This window comes from Bubalus bubalis, chromosome 9, assembly GCF_019923935.1.
Source record: "Bubalus bubalis isolate 160015118507 breed Murrah chromosome 9, NDDB_SH_1, whole genome shotgun sequence".
NCBI lineage: Eukaryota > Metazoa > Chordata > Mammalia > Artiodactyla > Bovidae > Bubalus > Bubalus bubalis.
In genome coordinates this window covers 20,667,658-20,693,931 of record NC_059165.1, presented here as the reverse complement: position 1 = coordinate 20,693,931, position 26,274 = coordinate 20,667,658, and the positions used below count along the sequence as shown (strand labels likewise).

The following is a 26,274-nucleotide window of genomic DNA, read 5'->3' as shown; positions in this document are numbered from 1 at the left end:
TCTAGTCAAGGCTATGTTTTTTCCAGTGGTCACGTATGGATGTGAGAGTTGGACTATAAAGAAAGCTGAGCACAGAAGAATTGATGCTTTTGAACTGTGGTGTTGAAGAAGACTCTTGAGAGTCCCTTGGAATGCAAGGAGATCCAACCAGTCCATCCTAAAGGAGATCAGTCCTGGGTGTTCATTGGAAGGACTGATGTTGAAGCTGAAACTCCAGTACTTTGGCCACCCGATGCGAAGAGCTGACTTATTTGAAAAGACCCTGATATTGGGAAGGATTGAGGGCAGGAGGAGAAGGGGACGACAGAGGATGAGATGGTTGGATGGCATCACTGACTCAATGGACATGGGTTTGGGTGGACTCCAGGAGTTAGTGATGCACAGGGAGGCCTGGCATGCTGCGGTTCATGGGGTCACAAAGAATCAGACACGACTGAGCAACTGAACTGAACTGAACTTGAAGAAATGCATAGGGACAGTTAGTTTAAGAGAAGAATTGGCTGATTAAGAAGTCAGAAGGCCTGTGAATTTACTGTCAGTTACACTACATGTAAATTTGTTCTAAACACATTCAAAATTAGAAGACTCCAAACCCACTCCCCCTAAAAAGAACAATCTCAAAACATAAGATTTCATTAATAGAGATTAACAAAGCTGAATATGTAACAAGATGAAGCTTTAAAAAGCTAGACTCACAGATTACAAGAACCAAGCTAATGACTCCTTTTATTGGTCTATATCTATTAATGTATACAAGGCAAACAGCTCCTTAGACACAAAAGCACAATCACTGTTCATTGAAAACTCACAAGAATATTACCAAGTTGAAGTGCTTTTAATTTTTTATACTTTTAATTTTTAGATGAATGGGATGATACCCTAAGTGATACAAAATGGGAGAAGTGTGTTGACTTCTATGAATGAATGAAATGGAGGAACCAGAATCACGTGTTCCCATTCAATTCCATCAGTGGATGCCCAGCCACAGTCACCTTAGAACAGTATGGAATTTAGATTCCATTCTATGCTCTTTTGAAAACTGAGGTCAAGCAGAATCAGTCCCAGGACAAAAACAGAATCGTAGATGAGACTGTTTTCCACACCCTAGAGGTCCTGGAACATTCAAGATCTGACAGTAAATGCACAGGCCAATAACTATTGAGCAGTCCTTTGCCATCAGTGTCTCTCGGCCATCCATCCTTTCCCTACAACTCCTGCAAACTTCTCCCATACCACTCCTAAACCTCTGGCTTCCTTGAGGCTTAGGAAGTCCTAAGCATCAATTGAAGTGGTTACTGTATTCCTCAATGCCCAATTAATCAGAATCCTGAGCCATATTTTAAGATATTCACCCATACATTTAATTTCATGTTTCTATACTTTTTTAGAAAGTAGGAATATGGGATATGTCATTCAGCAACGAGTCTGTGCATTAATTTGCACTTCTGAAACTTCTATTTTAACACAGTAACTCATATTCCAAATCCAGCTTTAAAAAAAAAAAAAATTATTGGCCCTCACCTTTTACCTTCGTCTGGATTCCTGGGACAAGTATCTTGGTTATGTAGGCCCAGCTTAACTAGGCTGTAGATTCACCACACAAAGGCACAGCAGGAGTCCAGTATTTTCCCTTCCCTATAGTGCCAGGAGTAGGGGACATGTACTGGAGAATGGGCTTCCCAGGTGGCACTAGTAGTAAAGAACCTGCCTGCCAATGCAGGAGACATAAGAGATGCGGTTCAAGCCCTGGATTAGGAAGATTCCCTGGAGAAGGGCATGGCAACCCACGCCAGTATCCTTGCCTGGGGAATCCCCATGGACAGAAGAGCCTGGCGGCCTACAGCCCATAGGGTCACACAGAGTCGGACAGGACTGAAGCGACTTAGCATGCACACACTGGAGAATGAGGGGCTGCTGTAGGTCTCACTCCCACTTTAACCAGAGATGGTTCTCAGTTAACTCAGCACTTCTCCAATCCCAAGGAGGCAAAAGGAAGGAGAGTACAGCGGTAAAAAGTAGCTATTTGTGATGGGAAGATCAGCCTTGTCCCCGGTCTCTGCTAGCCAGTTAATTTTAAAACTCTTTCAAATTAATACTGAATAACTAAAGTTGACTTTGATTTGTGTCTTCTTCATTTCATCTGGTTTGTAATCTATTATTTCTAATTTAATAATCTTATTGTATTTGTGCTGGAGACATTTGCTATAAATCTCTCTTTGGAAAAAGATGAGATATAAATTATCAATAAAATAGAAACAAAGAACTCTCTAAGAAAAAAATTTGCCTATCTTTTTTTCTCATGAATTAATCCTTTAGAAATGAAGACCCTCATAGCTGCCAGGATATTAAGATTAGCTTTTTACAACAATTTAAAAAAAAAAATCTTTTGACAATAATAACTTGAGTAGAAATATGCTGCTGCTGCTGCTAAGTCATTTCAGTCATGTCTGACTCTGTGCGACCTCATAGACGGAAGCCCACCAGGCTCCCCTGTCCCTGGGATTCTCCAGGCAAGAACACTGGAGTGGATTGCCATTTCCTTCTCCAAGAGTAGAAATATAAATTGTTACAATTTTAAGCTTATTTCAACCAAATGGAAACATTTAACATTATTACTGTTTTGACCAAACATTAACAGTATATTATTTATATAATTCTCTACTTTTATATACCAAGTTCCCTAAGAACATACTTCCTTCAAATGGACTCAACACTGGGCTTACTCATCTGCTTATAAACATGTCAAAGAAACAAATGCAGGTTTAAAATTTTCCCCCTACCAATCTTCTAGCTACATGGGTCTGGGTATACCTGAGAGTCCCTTAGGGGACTTGGAGATCCCAGATGTTCTAGGACCAGACTATAGAACTACAAGTCACTTGGCCCCACAGATCAGCAATTCTAACTGTAGTACCTGTCTAGTTCTATAGCAATTTATATTTTAATAAAACTTGCAATTCACAAAACATCTTCACAAGTATAATCTGATTTAATTCTTCCCCAAACCAAAAAAGGTATTTACAACATATGTTTTCTAGTTTTTAAAAATCTTTCCTATTTTATTTCTTTTAATCTTTGCTAAGCAGTGAAACTAGCCAATTAGATTTGAACAAAGTTTTCTCTCATAAAAAACATCCTTACAATCTAAATCTTCCCTTTTTTTTTTTTTCTTTTTCCCCCTTTGAGGGAGTTATTTTGTTTTTATTGCTAATGCTGAAAAACATCACATCATCTCTTAGGAGTTAGATTAGCAATAATTATCTCTCAGCAGGACTGACATAGAGAAAGTCTCCTGGAAAGTTTAGTTTTGGCCGGCTATTTCAGATTTAATTGAACATGTTTACCTTAATAGGAAATGAAAAAATGTTGATCTTGCTTAAAGTATGGTTAAGTTTACCAGGTTGGCAAGGACTTTAAATGCCTCAATTTTCAACACAAGCAAAATACATGTTCTCTAAGGAAAGATAGCTTCTCTAATGAAACACAAATCATTAACCAGCTGTTACAATTAAGGAGGTCATCCATGATAGATCCCCTGGAGAAGGGTTTAAAAGTTTGATCATTTGTACCTTGAGATAGTTTATAAACATCATTGTAGGCGGATAATCTAGTGGCTATGAGCAGACTCTGGAGTCAGAAAGCTTAGGAGCAAATTCCAACTCCTATTACCTTGAAGGGCTTCCCTGGTATCTCAATTGGTAAAGAATCTGCCTGCAATGCAGGAGACCGGGGTTCGATCCCTGGGTCAGGGAGATCCTCTGGAGAAGGAAATGGCAAGCTACTCCAGTATTCTTGCCTGGAAAATCCCACAGACAGAGGAGCCTGGCAGGAGCCTCTTTGGGGTTGCAAAGAGTCAGACACAACTTAGCAACTAAAACTAAAGCATTACCTTGAACAAGTTACTTAAGCCCTCTAAACTTTGAGTTTTGTGTATGTAAAACAAAAGCCACTCAACAGTATCTATCCCAAGTTATTAAGATTAAAATACATAATGTATATAAATACCTCTGTGTGCCTAGAACACAATAGCACTTAATTTACTAATTTTTACTGTTTCTTTTCTTTTTAATCTTTTGGCTACACCTCAAGGCATGTGGGATTTTAGCTCCCCGAGTAGGCATCAAACCCATGCCCAGTATTGGCAGCACGGTCTTAACCACTGGACCACAGGGAAGTCCAAGTTACTAAATTTTTAAAGACATTTCCTTTATAAAACTTAGCTGCAGAATGGATAGAATATTCATGTGGGAAAAAAAAAAAACTATTTCTATAATCTCATGTAAGTGCAAACGAAACAGGATGAAAGAATCTTCTCCAAAATAACAATGGATACTAGTCCCAGATAAAAGGTGACAGTATGTCCTAGTTTGCCTAGACTAGTTCTGAGTTACACCTGTTGTCCCAATATAAATAATAATCTCCCCTAAGCCCCTTCAGTCTCAAGTCACCTGGTTCAGATCATAAAATATATGGTCAATTGTGTTTGTTACTAAACTTTTTCCCCACACACCTCCAAGTCATATTCTATACTCAAATGTATAATACTGGAGGTTAGGTCTGTGTAAACGACATTTTCCCTTTGCCAGCTGAATTTTTTTAAGCTCCACTAAAAACTGAACTGGGGCTTCCCAGATGGCACTAGTAGTAAAGAATCCTACTGCCAATGCAAGATATGTAAGAGATGGGGGTTCAATCCCTGGGTCAGGACAATTCCTGCAGGAGGGCATGGCAATCCACTCCAGGATTCTTGCCTGGAGAATCCCCATGGATAGAGGCCCTGGAGGGCTACAGTCCAGGGGGTCGCAAAGAGTCAGATAACAACTGAAGTGACTTGGCACACATGCATGCAAAAAGAGAACTAGAAGAATAAAGGAAGACAGGAGGAGGAAAGGCTCTTAACATTTCCTGTTTGCCTGGAGTTCCTGTCAACATCTCCAAGGCAACAGGTCTTCATTTCAGGAGCATCACCTGGTTCCTCTCGCCAGCTTTTTCTGGAGATTTCCCAAACCAGCCTCATCAATCCCCTACCAGTGCCCTCCTCCTCAGGCAGCTCTGAGTCCCTGCTCTGCAAGACCTCTCCTCCAAACTTCTAGTTTCCAGGAACCACCACCTTTACCCTCAGCTATCTCAGTGTTCCTTTTCTGATTTTTTTCGGTTCTCTAGCACCAATTTAACTTACCCGATATTTGCTGTTGTTTAGTCGCTAAGTCATGGCGGGACTCTTTCGTGACCCTAGGACTGCAGCCCGCCACGCTATTCTGTCCATGGGATTTGCCAGGCAAGAATACTGCTGTGGGTTGCCATTTCCTTCTGCAGGGGATCTTTCACGACCCAGGGATCAAACCTGCGTCTCCTGCATTGCAGGCCAATTCTCAGTGGTACTGAGCCACCAGGGGAGTCCACTCTCTATATTACACTCTATTAAAATATCCAGCTGTGCTCTTCTTGATGTCTGAAGTCTAACTGATACTGATACTATTGAGAGGAATGGGAATGGAACTGGCAATTTTAACACAAAAAAAGAATTTTTGCTGTTACTTTCTATATTATCTTTCTATAATACCTACATAAGTTAAATTTAATTATATATTTTAAATGATTTTTTAAAACTATTTTGCCATCTTCACGTTGGTCTTCAGAACATTAAAAATCATCTTCAGGGTAAAACACGTCACTAGCAATTCCCAAGAGGATTTACATTCAGCGATTAGCGTCAGAAAGATGGCTTAGGGAGTTGAGGAAATGAGCAACCCAACTGGATAGTCCACTCATCATACTGTTTGCTAATGCAAGGCCATTAACACTGGCACATCAACTAAATTTTAAAGTGTTCCATTAGAAGTGCTATATGAATTTCCTGCAATAAACTATTAAATAAGCATTATGCATCACATATTAAGTGCATAATAAATATATTTCTGATTTCCTCCCCATCGCAACTACCTACCACCAGACCCTAATCTAGGAACTGTTGAGAGGCACATAACTTCTTAAGAAAGTAGGCTTTGAAAAAAAAAAAAAAAGAAAGAAAGTAGGCTTTGTTGGCTTACATATAAAAAAAAAGATCTTACCTGAAAAATTGCAAACTATCAAAGCTTACCAGGACACCAGAGCAGCAAACGCACCAGCTTAACAAGAAAGTTATTTTCTTACATCATGAAATGTCATTGCATAATCAATATAACTATAATAATAAATGACTAATACTCACCTCCACTTCCTTTTGTAAAGCAAATTCACTCCTGTCTTCTTATTGCCCCCTCTACTAGTTAATTTTATAAGCCTTTGGACTCTACAGTTATTGACACTGGAAAAAACTTTACCCTTTGTCCCTGGGATTCTCCAGGCAAGAATACTGGAGTGGGTTGCCATTTCCTTCTCCAATGCATGAAAGTGAAAAGTGAAAATGAAGTCTCTCAGTCGTCCCCGACTCTTAGCGACACCAAGGACTGCAGCCTACCAGGCTCCTCCGTCCACGGGATTTCCCAGGCAAGAGTACTGGAGTGGGATGCCATTGCCTTCTCCGAACTGTAAGAGAAAGCTTTCACAAACAAAGAACTGAGGTGAGCACTCTTCCCCTCAAGCCACAGTTTCAAAAGAAAATGCTGGCATCCCAAGGAGAAAGTATTTATATTAAGACTAAAGAAGAATCTCTGTACATGACAAAAAGTACCTTGGGTTATCTATTCCAATACAGTGGTAGAAGACTAGCAAGCCTCACTATGTTTGTGCTCTACTCTGCATTTTCTTTATTCTTCAACTTCCTGGAAATCAACATATTTGTGATTGAGACAAGGAAGGCATATTCATCACTATGATACAATTTTTTTAATTTCACAGTCTATTTGTTGCCCTAGATACTGGACACTCAGTCATGTCCGGCTCTTTGTGATCCCTACACTATACTACTATGAACAATTGATTTCAAATTCAAAATTAAATTTTAATATGGTGAACAATTAACTTACTTTCTAGATAATTACCTGAAATATCACCACTATTACATTATTCTTTACTGATTTTTTTTGCTAAGTTCCTAGTGGATAATTCTTTCTGTAGTATTCTAAGAGGCTCACATTTAGAGTGCCTCAAATTATTACTTTCCTTTAGATTTAAAACAAGAACCTAAACACTACTGAACCAAACTTTCTTCCTACCACCAGGAACAGGATTATTAGTGAAGGATGGGTATAAGTCCCATTTGTCTATGACCCATCTCCCATTACCAGGTGTCTTCCCCCAACATACCCTTCTATAAGGAGGAAGAGCCCACCAATACCTGGAAAATCTGCCACCACTGCTTCCTGGCGAATCACTGAATGCTCCTTTATGCAGTAAAACAGAGCCTTACATGATTTCTGTGACTCACAGTTTCCTATTTTCACCACTGTGACGTTTAATTGAGTGATAATTATCTTAAGAGATCAAAATTCCAAAATTTACATCTTTCACTTTGTCAAGAAGTTAGATGATTCAAACTGTATTCAATTAGTTTAAGATGGAAATATCCAGATTTAACTGTCATAACTTACATTGACACCAAAAGTATTATGGAACATAATACATGAGGATAAATGAATCTATATGCACAATACTTTTTCCCTCCAAACTCAAAGACTCATGAAAAAGGAATTATGCCTATATTGAGTCATCATTTTGTACTGAAACATCAAATGTCAAACTTGTAATGAAAAATGTACTATCATATTAAAATCTGTATGTCAATTTTTGTTTCTGAAACCAATAGTGTAAAGAGAAAAGATTTAAGAAAGATACTCTTGAGAGTTAACAGACATTTGGAATCAAAATAAAACAAAATGTACCAAATTTTAATACACTAAAAAATAAACATTTTATTAAAGAAAGTCTGAAAAACATGTGCACCAAAACAAAAGTGACAACGAACACTAAATAAAAAACCTTCAAAAAATGTGTACCACATGATTCAATGTTTTAACTTTATATATAAAAGCTATACTATAAAATACAAAGCTAAACTATTAGAGTACTAACAATACTATTCATATAAAGAAACTTAACAGTAGTAAAATATGAATACATAAGATGCTTATTTTTGGTCCTTTTGGAAACAAACTAAGATCTTTTTTTTTTTTTTTTAACACAGCTCCAGGCACAAAAATAGAATATAAGATGACAACTGCAACATTCTTAGTGTTTATCCTTGTAATTCTTTAAATGTCACCAGTCATAATAGCAATGAATTCCTCTTGATTTACTGTGATAAGAAAGAAAATGTAAGTCAGAAATACAAATTTTTTTCAGAGAATACTTTTACTATTTTACACTAAGTATTTTTAAATTTTATATTATACAAAATTCTTAATAAACCAAGACATAGTATTTTGCTTTTACTTCTTTGTAGCAAATTGAATACATTAAATTGAATGTCATGAATAAAAAAATATATAAAATATAATAAACATAAATATTCTATGATATTAACTAAAGTATCCAAGTTACAAAAAATCCATAATCATAATATTTATACACACAATAAAATAGTTTTAAAAGCTTGTTATTTTAAATTTCTTAGATGGTTAAGCTCCCTTGATAATCTTTATTTCACTAGTTCATTTAACAAACACTTTCTGAATAAATAAGCTTAAATATATCATACATGTAAATTAGAATTATGAAGGATGAAAATAGAAAAAATGTCAACTTGTTTTTGGAACTTTTACAGACATAAAAGCCTCTGTTTAAAAGAAAACAAAACTGAAACATAGTTAAAGAAAAAACAGTGCAAAAAAAAGCTATAAGGAATTAAGAAGAATGAGTTGCTCAGAACCTGAGAAAGAACAACCAATTCATGCATTCAATATTAAACATCTACAACACAGTATGACAGACAGTGGAACAGAATACAAAACCTATAATACAAAACTCAAAATACTTTCAATGATTTTATAAACTGCAGTATTGATTTTTCACCTCTGCAGTTAAAGGAATAGGCTTCAGTATCTTATGACAGCTATGACCCCTTTCCCTCTCTGGTTATAAAACATAATCAAAATATATTAAAACTTGGAACAATTTCATCGATATGCACCTTCTTTTAAGAACCCCTGATTTAGAAAAATCTAGAATCAGGCATCTAGACCAAAACAGCAAACAACAGTATATTTTTAAGGAAAACAACACAAGGAAAGTGGCCTTAGAATGATTTGACTAACATCATTTTAACAGCATAACAGAGCCATAATTAAAACATTCAAAATCTGAAAAGTACTTATGTTTTCTTACTTTAAGTACTTAATGTTTTCTTACTTTAAGAAAGAAAACTTAACCTCAAACTTTTTCTCTCAATTTGTAAAATCTCAATACTCAAATTTCAAATCATGCATCATGGAGTTCTAAAACAAAACACTGGAGCATTTCAAAAGTATTTTCAACTATTCCATAATTCCATATCTAAAAACAAAATGTTTAAGTCCAAAAAAGTAAACTTAAAAGCTGGCTCAGACAGTAAAGAATCTGTCTGCAGGACAAACCTGAGTTGGGAAGATCCCCTGGAAAAGGACATGGCAACCCACTCTAGTATTCTTGCCTGTTGAATTCCATGGACAGAGGAACCTGGCAGGCTACAGTCCATGGGGTCACAAAGAATCTGACACAACTGAGCAACTTCACTTCACTTCACACACTGAGCAACTTCATTTCACTTCACTTTGTTATCAGTAAGACTTCCAGACAATTAGGAGGATCGATGATGCCTTCATACATTTGGTTTTATAACCTTCTCTATCAATCCTATCTTATATCAAGTTCCTTTATTTAATAATTCTAACATAATGCCTACCTTAAAATAAGCATTTAATAAAATATATATTGAATCAAACAAATATGCCACTTCTTTTTTTGTACACTACCTTTTCAAACAAAATTTTCATCAGTCATTTTATAGGGTAAATCTTATTACATTTTATTAAAATTAAAAAATTTCAGGGAAATTAAGTAGATTAATTACCTTAGAGACTATCTGGCTTCAGAGGGGAAATAACAAATTTTAACATCTGAAGTGCCAGTTGAATACTTTACTAACACATTGCTTCCTATAATAATATGTAACTTAAAAAACTCTATAAACATAGAAAACTAATATTTTACTTTATAGCATAAGAGGCAATACAGTATTATGGTTAAAAGCATATTCTTAATCATTATGGAGATTTGAGTTTAAATCTCACTCTGCTGTGTTGTGATAACCTTGAACAGGTTATTAAACTCTCAGAGCTTTAGTTTTCCCATCTATATATTCATCTATCCTAAGCATAAATAGGTAAAACAATGTATTTAACTTCACAAAAGCTATTATGAAAATTAAGTGACACAATTCACAAGGTAACATTATAAGCACAGAATATAAAATATATTAAGTACTAAATAAATGTTAAAGGGATTTCCTGATGGCTCAGATGGTAAAGAGTCTGCCTGCAATGTAGGAGACCCAGGTTTGATCCCTGGGTTGGGAAGATCCCCTGGAGAAGAAAATGGCAACCCACTCCAGTATTCTTGCCTGGAAAAATCCCACTGACAGAGGAGCCTGGCGGGCTACAGTCTATGAGGTCGCAAAGAGTCAGACATGACTGACCAACTTCACTTCACTTCAAATGTTAACATTCATAATTATTTAGAAGATGGTCCACTTGGAGTTTTTTAATGTTGCTACTGTTTTTCAAAAAGATTTATTGTGTTTTAGTTTATATATCTTGGGAAGGAGTCTTTCTATATCACTAACACAGCTTTATTTAGAGAAGCAATCCTGTACCTAGTACAGGTAAAACAAACTGTTTATACCTCTGATCTTTTGACACATAAGTAGCAGGAGTATGAAATAGACATACCAAGATTCCTCTACCACTGAAGAGAGTACGTTACATAAAGGAACTCATTTAAAGCTGCTGCTGCTGCTGCTGCTAAGTCGCTTCAGTCGTGTCCAACTCTGTGCGACTCCATAGACGGCAGCCCACCAGGCTCCCCTGTTCCTGGGATTCTCCCGGCAAGAACACTGGAGTGGGTTGCCATTTCCTTCTCCAATGCATGAAAGTGAAAAGGGAAAGTGAAGTCGCTCAGTCGTGTCCGACTCTTAGAGACCCCATGGACTGCAGCCTACCAGGCTCCTCCATCCATGGGATTTTCCAGGCAAGAGTACTGGAGTGGGGTGCCATTGCCTTCTCCGCATTTAAAGCTAACTCAGAGTAATAATCAACAGCTAGGGAAGACACAAACATTTTTTAACTATGAAGGCAGTGGATTATAAATCCAAATATTAGAGTTAGAGCTTAAGAAGTCATTTAAATTTTCTCAAGTTTCAATCATCTCTGTTTTAAAATATAATTAATTATGTTGATTCTCTTCAAAGAGCTAGTACTAAAAATAGAAACGTTGTATGCATGTATGCTAAGTCACTTCAGTAGTGTCCAACTCTTTGCGACCCTATAGGCTGTAACCCACCAGGCTACTCTGACCATGGGATTCTCCAGGCAAGAATACTGAAGTGGGTTGCCATCCCCTCCTCCAGAGGATCTTCCTGACCCAAGGATCAAACCCAAGCCTCCTGCATTGCAGGCAGATTCTTTACTGCTGAGCTAACCGGAAAGCCCCAGAAAAGTTGTATAATGCTCAGTAATAGTCACATAAATATAATGGGAAAGCATAATAATGCACAATTCTAACAGACAATCTACAAATCTGTATTGATAACCAGTTGCTACTATCTTACCTCCTTATTGAAGCATCCCAGTATTTCCAAGGATATATAAATATATGTATATACATATAAATATATATATTCATGTAAAAATGAATAGTTGGTACTATAGCAACATATATCTACTGTAACACACACTCCTGCTCACTACTTAAGTCTATAAACATCACAGTACTCATCACGTTCAAGAAAATGCAGGAGAATATAAACATGAAAAAGAAAAAAAAAAGGAAAACAAGTTTACACTTAATGCTAGGCATGTTCAATTATCTCCATTTCATAATCATAACCACCTTGAAAGGTATTAAAGTTGATTTTTGTAAATAGGAAAACTGAGACTCAGAAATGTAACAACCTGCACAAAATTACAGAGCTACTAAGTAAGTGGTAGAGATTCAATTCAAATCCAGGCCTGTATGATTCCAAAGCCTCAGGCTTTTTGCACTGTATGATTCCATACTGCTCTTTAGTGGCTCACAATATAATTGGAAAGACACATATGTATATAACTAACAGAAGGCAATGTATAAAAGGTCAAAAAAGATTGTTTCGCTAAATGGGCCCTCAATGGAAATCTCATCATTTACAAATAGAGATCAATGAGGGAGGCTTTGGGGAGTTTAAGATGAACCTGAGATAACGACTAACATTTTCGCAGACAGAACCTGGCAATTAGATTAAAGAACAGCATGATGAAAGGCACAGCATAAAAGGACAGGATGGAATATATTCTGTCAAAGTATGTATACTATATAAGTGGTGAGGGTTAGAGTAAAAAGAGGAAGAATACAGTGGGAAATAAAACGAGATAGCTGTTGTAGGACAGATCTCATACAGGTACTAAAGAATCATAAGTGTCTGAATATGAAAATGACATCACCAAACTTGCATTTTAGGAAAAGAATGATATTAGGATGAAAACAGAGGCTTAGAGGCATAGAGGAGGCAATTAGGAGGCTACAAGAGACTCTAAGTCAGTGAGAGCAGGGACAACATCAGCCTCTTATTGGGCAGCACTGGTCAGCACACAGAACTGTGTACCAGCAGGCATTCAAGGAAATAATGAACGAAGCTATGATATTATAAAATTCCAACAAAGAAATTAGGGCCTGAATTAGGACAGCAGCAGTAAATAAAGAAATAAAACTTCAAAATATTTGAAGGGAAGACTCAAACTTAGACATGCATAAAGGTTGAGAAAGAAAGCATTAAAGGATGAAATTTACTGAGTGGCTGAAATTTTGGAGATATTTCACCCTCAAAGAAAAATACTTTCTTCAAGTGTGGAACCTCATATTATAACCTGTACAGTTAGTTTTAAAGGTCTGCTTCATTTCAAGCCAAGTATGTGTGATACTTATGCAAAAAGCCCATTACAGAATGAGCAACATTTACACTAAATAAAGGGACAGTTTGCAAAGGGTCTTGAAAATCATTTGGTTTAAAAAAAATTACTTATGTGTACAAGTAGGAATATTTGGAATATATGTTTTACTCAAAACTTACTTTCTCCATCACCATCTTTATCAAATTCTTCTATCATAGCCCGAAGTTCTTCATCACTCATGTTTTCACCCAATTCTCTGGCAACACGTCGCAAATTCCTCAAGCTTATTTTACCAGAATCATCATCATCAAATAGTTTAAATGCCTTCAGTATTTCTTCATGTGGATCTCTTTCCAATATCCAGTCTGTCACTATAGTTAAAAAGAGATGAAAAGTAAACCTTCACAGTCACAAAGGCATTCATTTGTAAAATCAACTAATTATTAGATGAGAATTAAAACTGTGAAAGTAGTTTGGCAATAAAAACGCCAAACCAAAGTACAAAATCCCTGCGATAAAACCTAAAATCAGAAAAGCCAAATCCATATTTTAGAATTTAACCTTCACATTATCTACAATTTATCCTATTATATGGCTTCCCACGTGGCTCAATGGTAAAGGATCTGCCTGACAAGCAGAAGACATGGGTTCGAAGCCTGGGCCAGGAAGATCCCCAGTGAAGGAAATGGCAACCCACTCCAGTATTCTTGCCTGGGAAATCTTGTAGACAAAGGAGCCTGGTGCATTACAGTCCATGGGGTCGCAAAAGAGTCAAACACAACTTGTGACTAAACAACAATATTCTATTTTAAGAGTAAGCATAATTATATTACACAGAAGCAAATTTTTGAAAACTATATTTATACCATATTTATTTAACGTCTACTATTAAGAACTGTACTAGGTTCCACTGATATCAAGCACACAAGTCTGGGAGTTCATAATCTAGTTGTAGAGATGACATACCAACAAAACAATCAAAACCAACTAAAAATTGTTTGCTGGCTAAACTTAATAGTAATACTGATTGTTCTCCAAATTTAACACAACTTAAAAACAAATTTCCCTAACAAATTTACAAAATTAACTGTCACCATTGATAAAGACACAATTTCAGACAGTATTTGAAAATTCTGCTCGTATCTTCATAACTTAGAAGAACCCCTTGGTTTCTCAAAAGAAGTTCCTAAAAGGATAGAATCTGATTGTAGTAAGAATAAAAAAGTCTGGAAAGGAGATCTCTCTAAAGTCAAATCCATTCTGTTCAGCAAGATAGTAACTATCAGACAGCTAAATTAAAATTAAATGTGAGCAATTTCAGGCCTCAATAGTAACAATTATTTAATATATTAAATTTAACAATATATAATAAGAGTGAGCTTAATATTTTCATAAAACCACAGTTTTTAATCAATAGCCACAATAACAAAACTTTTTAAATCTGTGGTATAAAACTTTTTAAGTTACTAGATAAAATTCTGAAAATATCAAAGTAAAAATCTTTGAAGTAATTCTACATGTTAATCTACCACTACAACAAGAGGCATTTATGATTTTCACTGTGCCATTAAAAATAACTCCATCCTGTGAGGTTTACATAATCATTAAAAATTTGCAAAGATTATAGATGGAAAACACTGGAATATTTAATGCACCCAAAAGAAAAATACAATTCAAGTCCCCCACAAACTGTTGCTATGCTGCTGTCTGCATCATATCTGGTTGAATGAGCTTTAGAATAAGCACCTATTCAAGCTAATGTTAAATCATCTACACATATATTCAATAATTTTCTTTTTTTTTCCTCTACAATAATTTTCTTTTATCCATTAATTTTATACAAAAGTCTTCCAAGTAACTAATTGAAGTATATTACTATAAGTATGCAAATCATCAAAGCTCATAAATATTCAGTTAAAAAGGAGTTGGCATATATACAGCCATAACACCAAAATAAAATACCACACTTAACTTTATGGCTCATACTCAACTTATTTTGAATTTAGTCCCAACAAAAAAGCAGGACAAGGGAAAAAAAAAAGTGTTAAGAAATTTTCTTCACCAATTAAATAATTTACATGACAGGTGAACCAAAAAAGCAGCTTGCTGAAAATATTAATGTACTTAAAGAAGCAACAGGGTGATTTGGGGAACAGATGGGGTTCCAAGATGTATAAATTCCTATCCCAATGGTGCTTTAATTGTGTTAGTTACTTCAGACTTGTGTGTCTATAGAATCTTTTATCAATACTTTGCCTTAGAATGCAACTTTTCTTTGGAAGTATAAATACCCATCATTCTGGACAGCTAACACATTTTAACTTCATGATGACTCCCCTCTATTCTTGCTCTACAAAGTAGAATTATAACATATATTTTTTTCAATGAAAATAAATCAACAGAAAGGCAGTAAAGGTGGGTTGAATCTATTTCACAAATTTCTGTCCATGTAACTCTATTTTCAAATGACTTAATTATACTATCAGAAATGTACTCACTCAAAATAGTTAGATCTTATACATTGTAAAAATCACTTAAGGGTCCTCTACTCATGCCCACCAGAGTCTATGAGCATGCACTGACCAGAGTCCACGAATTCAATACTCCAAGCCCGTCCAGATGTCCCCGATCCCAGCTTTCTATGCTTCAAAAACACTAAGAACAATACCCCTGCATCAGTTTTTACTATAGCCAATCACCTTTCATGCCTAGAACACGGCAAAGTCCACATCTATAAGAAGGACGGGGGCCAGTGGGTGAAAGTTCAGGAACTCAAGGAGCACAATGGACACATCACAGGTCCTGACTGGGCTCCCAAGGGTGACCGTACCATTACTTGCGGGGCCCACCGCAATACCCACATCTAGAGTCAGAAAGATGGTGTCTGGAAGCTAACCCTGGTGATCCTGAGAATTAACCATGCAGCCACTTTCATCAAGTGAGAACAGATTCGCCATGGGCAGCAGGGCATGACTCATCTTTGTTTGGTACTTCGAGTCTGAAAATGACTGGTGTGTGAGCAAGCACATTAAAAAGCCCACCCGCTCCACGGTCCTCAGCTTGGACCGGCATCCCAACAACATTTTGCTGGCAGTGGGATCCTGTGACTTCAATGAAGAGTGCTTTCTACCTACATTAAAGAAGTGGATGAGAAGCCAGCCAGTACGCCCTGGGGTGGCAAAATGCTTTTCAGTCAGCTGATGTCAGAGTATGGAGGCAGGGCACACGGGGTCAGCTTCTCGGCCAGCGGCAGCCACCTGGCTTGGGTCAGCCACGACAGCACTGTGTCCACTGCCAACGCCTCAAAAGCATGCAGGTCTCAACCCTAAAGGTGGAGTTCCTGCCCCTCCTGAGTGTGTCGTTTGTCTCAGAGAACAGCATTGTGGCTGCTGGCCATGACTGCTGCCCCATGCTCTTTAACTAGAACAATCACAGCTGCTTGACCTTCGTCGCCAAGCTGGACATCCCCAAACAGAGCATCCAACGCAATATGGACAAGCAGGCCGTTATCGAGGACCGAAACACAGCCCTGGAGACACTGCACCAGAACAGCATCACTCAAGTCTCTATTTCTGAGGTGGACAACCAAGATTGTTGCAAATTTTGCACTAATGGCACTGACAGAGGCATGACCATTTGGGATTTTAAGACCTTAGAATCTTCCAGCCGGACCCTTCGGATAATATGAAGATGAGCAGACTTCCAGACCCAGCATGAGGGCAGACAGGATGCGTGGGGCAGCTCCACCATTCGCATCGGAGGAGAGCCACTGCCAGGAAACACTGAAGACACACACGGCGCAAACCTTGTTCTGTGTTTTTTTCTGAGTATAACTGGTGAAAGTGTTGGCTTTTTAAAAGCAGCAGAGATTGAGTTTTGTTTCATGGGTTTTTTTGTTTTGTGACTTCATTCCATTCTTGACCAAAGTTTCTCTTTAAGTAGTTTATTATGGAAAATTGTCAAGACTAACTTAAAGGAAGGGCTGGAGAGGTATATAAATCGTCTGCTAAAAAAATTAAATAAAAACACTGAATATGTTTTAAAAAATCACTTAATACAGCAAATTAGAAAACATCACATTAAAACTTTAAACCCAAGCAGTCATATCCTAGACTACTGAGGTTACTAACTTTTTTACTCTTAACTACATCCCTTTTCTTTTCACTCTCACCACCCTCAGCACAGAAAATCTATTACAGTTGTCCCTCCGTTTCTATGGTATCCATGGGAGACTGGTTCCAGGACTTTCCTCAGATTTCAACATCTGGAATGAATAGTATTTGCATATAACCTATGCACATACCCCTGTATACTTTAAATCATTTCTGGACTACTTACAATATCTAATACATTGTAAATGCTATGTAAATAGTTGTAAATACGATGTAGTGAAGTGAAAGTCGCATCCGACTCTTTTAGACCCATGGGCTATACAGACCATGGAATTCTCCAGGCCAGAAGACTGGAGTGGGTAGCCTTTCCCTTCTCCAGGGGATCTTTCCAGCCCAGGGATGGAACCCAGGTCTCCCACATTGCAGGCGGATGCTTTACCAGCTGAGCCACAAGGGAAGCCCAAGAATATTGGAGTGGGTAGCTTATCCCTTCTCCAGCGGATCTTCTCAACCCAGGAATCGTTGCAGGATTCAATTCCTGGGTCTATTCTGATTCAGAGTAATTTGTCCCAAAGTGGGTTCGATCCCTGGGGTGGGAAGATCCCCTGAAGGAGGGCATGTGGGTTGCCTGGAGAATCCCCATAGACAGAGGAGCCTTGCGGGTTATACTCCATGGTGTCAAAAAGAGTCAGATACGACTGAGCAACTAAGCACAGCACAGCACATAAAACATATATTCATCTGTGGTCAGTCATTATTTTAAAATAATCAAAAAATGAAGAGAAAACATGGTTCTTAACTATTCCCAAACAGTAATAAAATTTTATCTGACAGTTGATATTCTTAATAAGTGGCCTGAGGATAGCTAAAGTATGTGCTGAGCCTGTGAAAAGGTTGATCTTTGAAAGTCAGGGTGAAGTTTATTCATGAACATTTATTCTAGAAGGAACCCAGTATTTCTGCTCTATTAGAAACACAGAAGAGATGGAGGATCAGGAAAGGTAGAGATGGCATAGGACTCTGGCTTCAGCTGCTAATAAAATCAAAATTTTAAAACTGTATCCACTTAAGATGAAATAATGTGTTTTATAAAATTATTAGAGGCAATTATATAGTGCTTAGGGCGTCCCTGATGGCTCAGAGGTTAAAGCGTCTGCCTGCAATCTGGGAGACCTGGGTTCGATCCCTGGGTCAGGAAGATCCCCTGGAGAAGGAAATGGCAACCCATTCCAGTATTCTTGCCTGGAGAATCCCATGGATGGAGGAGCCTGGTGGGCTACAGTCCATGGGGTCGCAGAGTCGGACACGACTGAGCGACTTCACTCTCACTCATATAGTGCTTAAAATAACCTACAACCACGTGGTGCTAGTGGTAAAGAATTTGCCTGCCAATGCAGGAGATGCAAGAGACGCCAGTTTAATCCCTGGGTTGGGAAGATCCCCTGAAGGAGGAAACGGCACCCCACTCCACTATTCTTGCCAAGAGAAGCCCTTGGACAGAGGAGTCTAGCGGGCTACAGTACATGGGGTCACAAAGAGTAAGACGCAACTGAGCATCAACATACACAGGAAAAGGTAATGAGAAAAATATAAATACATGGAGTAGAATACTTTTTATGCTTCAACAATACACATATATGACATTTTCAAACCATTAAAACAAAGACTAATTTTTTAAGTAATAACAAACACTTAATTGGCTCAGCTGGTAAAGAATCTGCATGCAGTGCGGGAGACCTGGGCTTGATCCCTGGGTTGGGAAGATCCCCTAGAGAAGGAAAAGGCTACCTCCTCCTTAGTTCTCTCCTGGCCTGGAGAATTCCATGGACTCGATAGTCCATGGGGTCTCAAAGAGTCAGACACAATTTACCAATTTTCACTTTCAATTGAACTTACTATATACTAAGGCTCTTTTGTTAAACACTTCACATATTTTTAACTTATTTATTCCTAAGAACCCTATGAGATAGTACAACCATTCCCATTTTATAGCTGAAAATGAGGCAGAGAGAAGTAAAATGACCAACTTACACAGCTAGCAGGTGGCAAAACCAGGATCTAAACCCAGGCAATCTGATTCCAAAATGTCCATGCTAAACCACTACACTGGACCAAATTTACTTGAAGTATAGCTCTTTCCTAGTATCATTCCTATTGTATCCTGGACCTTGTTTCTATAAACAATCTAGTTGAAACTTTCGGAGAAGGCAATGGCACCCCACTCCAGTACTCTTGCCTGGAAATCCCATGGACGAAGGAGCCGGGTAGGCTGCAGTCCATGGGGTCACTAAGAGTTGGACATGACTGAGCGACTTCCCTTTCACTTTTCACTTTCATGCATTGGAGAAGGAAATGGCAACCCACTCCAGTGTTCTTGCCTGGAGAATCCCAGGGACGGACGTAGACCGGTGGGCTGCCGTCTACGGGGTCGCACAGAGTCGGACACCTCTGACGTGACTTAGCGGTAGCAGCAGTTGAAACTTTTGCTAAAATCATAAACCCCGAAAGCTTCAATACTGGGAAAATGAAATGGCACTATTCCTCTTCTCAAGTAAATTCTACAAATTAGAGAAAAAAAAGAAGATGCTCTCCAAAGGGACAGGCTCCTTTCCAAATAATCATCTATTAATTGGAGATCTTCTCTGTGGTGCTTTTTTTGTCTTCTAGATTTTTTCCTTTAATTTCCCTCTTCCTCACTTTGGGTTCAAATTTTCAGATTTGAAAAAAATTACTAACGATACGAATCTATTTTTTTCCACATGTACTAATTGCTATTCCTTTTCTTTCTCATATTACTTCTTGTTGAATACTTAAAGGTTTCTTTGTCTATGTCTGTGTGTAGCTGAATTTTCCTAGATTCTTAGAATATCAAAAACTAAATATTTAGGATTAGGATACTATTATTATTTAGGATATTATTTAGGATATTATTATTTAGGATTATTAGGATATTATTACTAACTAAATATTAGGATATTAGAAGGATTTCCCTGGTGGTCCCATGGTTAAGATTCTTCCTTGCAACGCTGGGGACATGCGTTCAATCCAGGAACTAAGATCCCATAGGCTGCAGAGCATAAAGCCCACACACTGCAACTACTCAGCCCAAGTGACACAATAAGAGTGTCTATGTGCTACAGTGAAAAATCCAATATGCCACAACTAAGATCCAACACAACCAAATAAATAAATTAAATATTTTTTTAAATGAACAAAGGATTTGAATAGACATTAAAAATAATAATAATATGCTTAGATTATGACCCAGCTGGTCGTTCTAAAATGTTTTCTTCTGCTCCCAGTCTGGCAACTGCCACCCTTACTACAATCTTCTCCCCACCAGTAACTTTAAAGAGATGACTTTATTCATTGAGCTCAAGGTCATCTACAGTGACCCCCGCATATGAGAGCAGCCCCGCTCATATGCTTTGTCAACCTGAAGGCATGTACTTCATACATGGCTAAAGATACCATAGCTTTAGATATGGTAGATTGGTAGATACTGCTACCAATTTCTTCTTCTCCCACCGTGCCAATGAAAATCACATATTCAGATAGTCTTGGGAAATATTTTCTAAACAAAAATACACCAAATCTTATCTTTTCCTCTAAGAAAATAATTTCTCAACCACTCTTAGTTTTATCACATAATATAGGTACCCATTACGTAGAAAGACATCTTCCCGTTGCTTGGTTAAAATCTTCAGAACAAAGCAAAAGACAAAATGATAAATCTCATTTACAGTGAAGCTACAAATCTTTTCTTTGAAAATTAGCAAAAAAGAAAGAGCACCCAAAAAAAAACACCAAAAATAAGATGTACATTATATAGCAATGTTCAATGACAAAATTCCATAACCCAGAGAATTTTAAAAAACTGAAAGTATCCAGATAATTTCCTAACAACTGTTGATTACAAAGACTTTTGTAAAACAGTGTTTACAAAACTGTAAAAATACATACCAACTTCATTGAAATCCTCAAAAGTTATTTTCCCAGTGGCTTCTCTGTCATAATCTTTAAGAATCTTCAGTACATCAGCTTTTTTTACATCAAACCCCAAGGCTCTCATTGCCACCTTTTGGATTAAAAGAGAAAAGCAAATTATAAAAAATTTTTACAAAATAAGTGAATTCCAATTCTTCAGTTCTTAAAACTTAAAAGATGACAATATATCAGTAAAGCATATTCTTTCACATGTTTTGTCTCTAAAATAACAGTGACAGTTTTTCTTCATTAATAAAATTAAATGGCATTTCTTTTCATTTTTATGTATCCCTTTTTTAATATGACAAACTAATCAATGAGTGTTTATAGAATATATTGTACAATGTATTGACTTTACTGCACAGATAATTTTAACAAGTTATTTTTTTCTCAAAGGATTAACAACCAAATTTTTAAAAAAAAGGCATAGCATAAATATTAAAAGTTATACAACAGAAGAGATTAAAAAATTAAAATAAGAATTACTCAACAAGATTAGTTATCAAGTAAGTTATCAACTACTTACTGCTATCAAGTAAGTAGTCACGATCCCAAGCTTAGAGAAAGAAAAGATCTAGTTAATAGTAACAAAGAAGAAGAGATGTTATTATTTAAAGAAGTCTTATTGGAGAGATACAAGTTGGATGAAGTGGAGTAGAAGGGCATTTAGAAAAGAATGACTAGTACTAAAACACACAAACAAATACACAACAGGCTTGAACACAGTGAACAGAGCACTTTACCTTACCTGAATGGGGAAAGAGCAGGTGGAAAAAAAGCAGTTAGCAAATGAGAAAAGTATGTGGTAGTAAAAGTGTGGAAGGCATTCAATGCAAATGAAAAAAATCTGAACTCAATCTAGTGTACAATGAGGAGCCACTAAGCATTTATGAGCAATGAATAACATGATGAAAGAATTTTAGAAAGATGAATCTAATGATAGTGTACAGGAAATGGAGAAACCATGTAGGAAGTTCCAGATACAAAAAATCACAAACCAAGATAATAAGAATGGCCACAAATAGAAGAGACATTATAACGGAAGTGAAGTGAAGTCAAGTCAAAGTCGCTCAGTCATGTCCGACTCTTTTCGATCCCATGGACTATACAGTCCATGGCCAGAATACTGGAGTGAGTAGCCTTTCCTTCTCCAGGGGGATATTTCCAACACAGGGATCAAACCCAGATCTCCAGCATTGCAGGCAGATTCTTTACCAGCTGAGCCACAAGGGAAGCCCTTTATAAAGGAAGAACTGATCAAAGCTAGGTAACTAAAACAGAGGGAAAAGTAAGCTAAAGAGCCACAAGGATACTACCTCTCTCATTGTGCTGAGTTTAAGATCCAAACTATCTTAAACACCAATTTCCCCTTGATTCTTTATAAAATATTCTAAAACTTAAAACTGATATTTTTCCCCATTAGCACTGCATCAACATCAGACACCACTTATATCATTTGAATAAGAGAAAATAGGTTGAGACTGTTACTAACATGTTTAAATTAAAAGACAAATAATACTGCCTCAATCTGAGAAATGAATGAATCACAAAAAAAGGAAAAAAACACACAATGGGAAGAGGAATATGGTTAGAACTGTTTAAATCCTACAGTTTCAAATATTTTAACTATGTGAATGAAAAATAAGCCCCTCTACAGGAATATATTTTTACATTTAAAATATTATTCATTTTACCATGTGAAAGAGTTTCTAAAAAGATACAAGTACTACTCAACTATATTATAGCACTTAACAGTAAATGTTTAAAATGGTTTACATTTCCAAAACCAGTTCAATTAAAATATTTAGAAATGCATTTTTAATCAGCAGACAAAAATGCAAAACATTTTAACGGAAAAGATATATTTTAAGTGTATTACCTTTAATTCATGATAATCTATTGCTTCATCTTTGTCTGTGTCAAATAGTTCAAAAGCATCTTTAATTTCTTGTTTCTGTTCTTCAGAGAGTTCTCTTCTTTTTTTCCTCTTTGTTTTGTCTACTACAAGGTCATTTCTATGAAATGATAAGAAGAAAGTCTGTTTAGTCCACCTTAATCCTATTGTCGTATGCTTCTAAATGATAAAATTCCAAAAATGCAACCAAAAAATTAGCCAATGAATAATGTTTTAAATTTCTAAAAAGTATTTTGTAAAAACATAAAGAAATTTCCTAACATGAGTCAAAGCCCTGCTCATTCCACTAAGCTGCTTTAAATTTATACCTCCCTAAAACTGAAGTTTTACAGTTTTAAAAGGTTATTAAAAGAAATGAGGACCTAGCTTTTCCTTCTTCCTAGCTTTGTATTTATTCCCACTAATATTACTGTGGAAGAAACAAGAAGTGTGAAAAAGAAAGTTCTGTCAGAAACCCCAACAAAAAACATAACACCCATACTTATTCTCATCATTCTACAATACAGACTGTTTAAAAAAAAGAATTCAATTCACAATTGTTGATCTCTATATATTAGGTTTACTTTTATAGTGCTTAGAATTATCAAAAGTATTGCAAAAAAAGTCTAATTCATCAATTAATTTACAAGCTATTTTGGCACTGTTTTGACTGTTTAGTATTTTTAGACTACACATTTTAAACTGTTTGGCACTTTTTTGTAATTTCTCCCATTGATATTAACAAATCAGCCAAAATAATGAACGTAAGCATACCATGAATATCAAACACCAAAAAAGTACTTAATATTTGTGGTATTTTATTTATACATAAGGTGAAGAGTCAATTGTCTTGTAAATCTCAGCATATACATTTAGACAGTTTCTCACAAACTCTGAAAAAAACTTAAAGTAAAAAAAGTAATTTACTTTAAAAACTAGAAATGTATTCCTTAAGAGGTGCCAATATAAGCGTTCCAAATTTTCAAATGGGGCTTACAACACTTGTACAAGTTTTGAAACAAGAATTCTATAAACTTTAAAAATGTAAAAACCAGTTGACTTTTCTTTTATTCTCTGAAATCTACTCTAAAAAGGCAAGAGATGACTAGGAAATGACCAAATGAGGTTATGATAAAGCTCTTTTCACAGGAGACCTGAATTCACGCAAGCTTGGAAACTCCGGGGGTTATTCTCTTCCCAAGATTCTGACCTGACAAAAGTTCACAACCCACCGACAGTAGACCTCATTCAAGGTTACCACGATTATCCCTCTTCAGAACTCGCTTCCTTTTTACTGAAGCGTAACTACATAAACACTTTTACGGTAAAACTTCTAGCTGTGGTTGGGAGGGAGCAACACAGTGGGTTAGAGGTAGGAAATGAATGAAAGGTAAAATGAGAAAATTTAGGAAATCTAAGAGATTACCAACTAAAATCACTAAAAGGAGCCTCTGATTATACCCTTTTGCAGGGCCCCAGGAGAAAGAGGAGAGGTTTTGCGTTATTTCCAAAATTTACGGGTAAATATGTTAGTAGGGGGCTTCCCAGGTGGCTCAGTGGGTAAAGAATATGCCTACAATGCAGAAGACGCAGGTGTGGAAGATCCCCTGGAGGAAGGCAGGGCAATCCTCTCCAGTACTCTTGCCTGGAGAAACCCACACCCAGACGAGTCTGGCGGGCTACAGCCCATAGGGTCGCAGAGTCTGACACGACTGAGCACGCACGTTAGCAGGAGGTCGGCTGAGGTGGGAACCGTGGACAAGGCACTGAACCAAGGGATGCTCCAAGGCCTGGTTTCCCGGTTTCTCGCATAAACACCGCGCATTGAAACCTCGCGATATTTCCCTGCCTCCTCAAGACTACCACAGCCCGGCTTTTTGGCGGTTTAAAGCCAGTGCCCTGACAGAAATGACCGCCTCAGCTAAAGTGCGGAGCTCACCAGGGCCCCCAAGGGGAGGGGTCTGGGCCCGGGAACGTTGACCAAGGATCCCGTCCCTCGTCCCAAACTGCATTCCCTTCCTCGCTTCGGCACCCAGCTGCTTCCCTTCCACACACAACCGCCCTGGGGCCCGCTGCGAGGTGTGGAGTGCATTTGCCGCCTCCTCATTACCGACCTCAGAGCTAAACTCATTTTGTCTTCGGACTGAGACGTTCCTCTCGAGAACGATTTTAACCCCCTACCCAAAGCAGCAAGACTTCCACAGGCCGTTCGACAGACGCCAACGACCCTCAGCGGTCTCAAAAACCTCCCACAAAGCAAGACACTCGTGAGCTGGATTGGTTGAAATCGCTAACGTCCTGCCCATTGAGGCGAAAGCGTCACTTGTTCTCTGCTCTCATTGGGCATATTTCACGTCAATCAAATAGATCATCCCCTGCTACGCCTCTTGCCCTTTAGATTGGCCTGTTGCTTTCCGCCCACCCCCGCCAATCCTTTGAGAAGCTGAGTGTTCGCTGCATTTAGGTGGGAGGTGGCTGAGCTATGCCTCTGACCAGAAAGCCTGTGGCGTGTGGCCCAGTGTCCGGAGACCCGGCGGAAAGGGAAGGGATGAGATATGCCGCAGGCTCTCCTCCGGCTAGAAGGAGGGAGAGGCTTTCGAACGGTGTCTGCGAAACTTGACTCTACTGTATTGTACATTTTTGGATGGTTTGAGTACCTGGGGAGTGTATTCAAAACGCAGATTTAAATATCACTCATTCTAATTTCTAGTAGGTGTGAATCTGCATTTTTTTATACAAACTTCAAATGATTCTGAAGCAGATACTGTGGATTGTATTTTGATAATCACTGGGTTGGATTATTAGGCTATTTACGGTTGAAGCTGTACCTAAAGGGCCATTTGCTCCCCTATTCTTCCTTTGAACGGGTTTGTTCGTTTTTGTCCTTTATTTTCGAGTGCTGTAAGCTGCTTATACTCATGATGTTATCTTCACCACCAAACGAAGTCTCTTAAAGCTCACTTGGACATTTAATATCTTTACCTGTTCATCTCTCCTACTAATCTTAAAAGGCTTATATCCTTCATTTAACACTATTCCTAGTGCCTAAAACAATGTCTGATGCCTCTGCTCAGTAAATATTTGTTGCATTGAATGGAATCTTGCTGTGAAAAATCACAAAGTACTGAGCTAAACTGCAAGTCTCAAAAAGGAATTAAATAGCCAGAGAGTAGGTGTCCAGTAACGGAAGAGGGAAGGTATTAATATATAAAACTGTGGCATA

At 37.5% G+C, this 26,274-nt stretch overlaps 1 protein-coding gene and 1 pseudogene across 2 annotated transcripts; one reads left to right on the top strand and one right to left on the bottom strand.

The window, feature by feature from the left end:
• Positions 1-7,827: 7,827 nt before the first annotated feature.
• Positions 7,828-25,324, bottom strand: CETN3 (centrin 3). Of its 2 annotated transcripts, none has more exons than XM_006080240.4 (5): positions 25,166-25,324; positions 23,037-23,172; positions 21,134-21,248; positions 13,238-13,429; positions 7,828-8,236 (listed from the first exon to the last, which is right to left on the bottom strand). In XM_006080240.4, the coding sequence occupies exons 1-5, from the start codon at positions 25,180-25,182 to the stop codon at positions 8,193-8,195; spliced, it is 504 nt and encodes a 167-aa protein (XP_006080302.1). In that variant the 5' UTR covers positions 25,183-25,324; the 3' UTR covers positions 7,828-8,192. The 2 variants fall into 2 exon arrangements, with proteins under 2 accessions (XP_006080302.1, XP_044803244.1); XM_044947309.2 differs by lacking the exon at positions 25,166-25,324 and adding an exon at positions 24,776-24,891.
• Positions 15,137-16,746, top strand: LOC102403343 (annotated as a pseudogene).
• Positions 25,325-26,274: the final 950 nt, after the last annotated feature.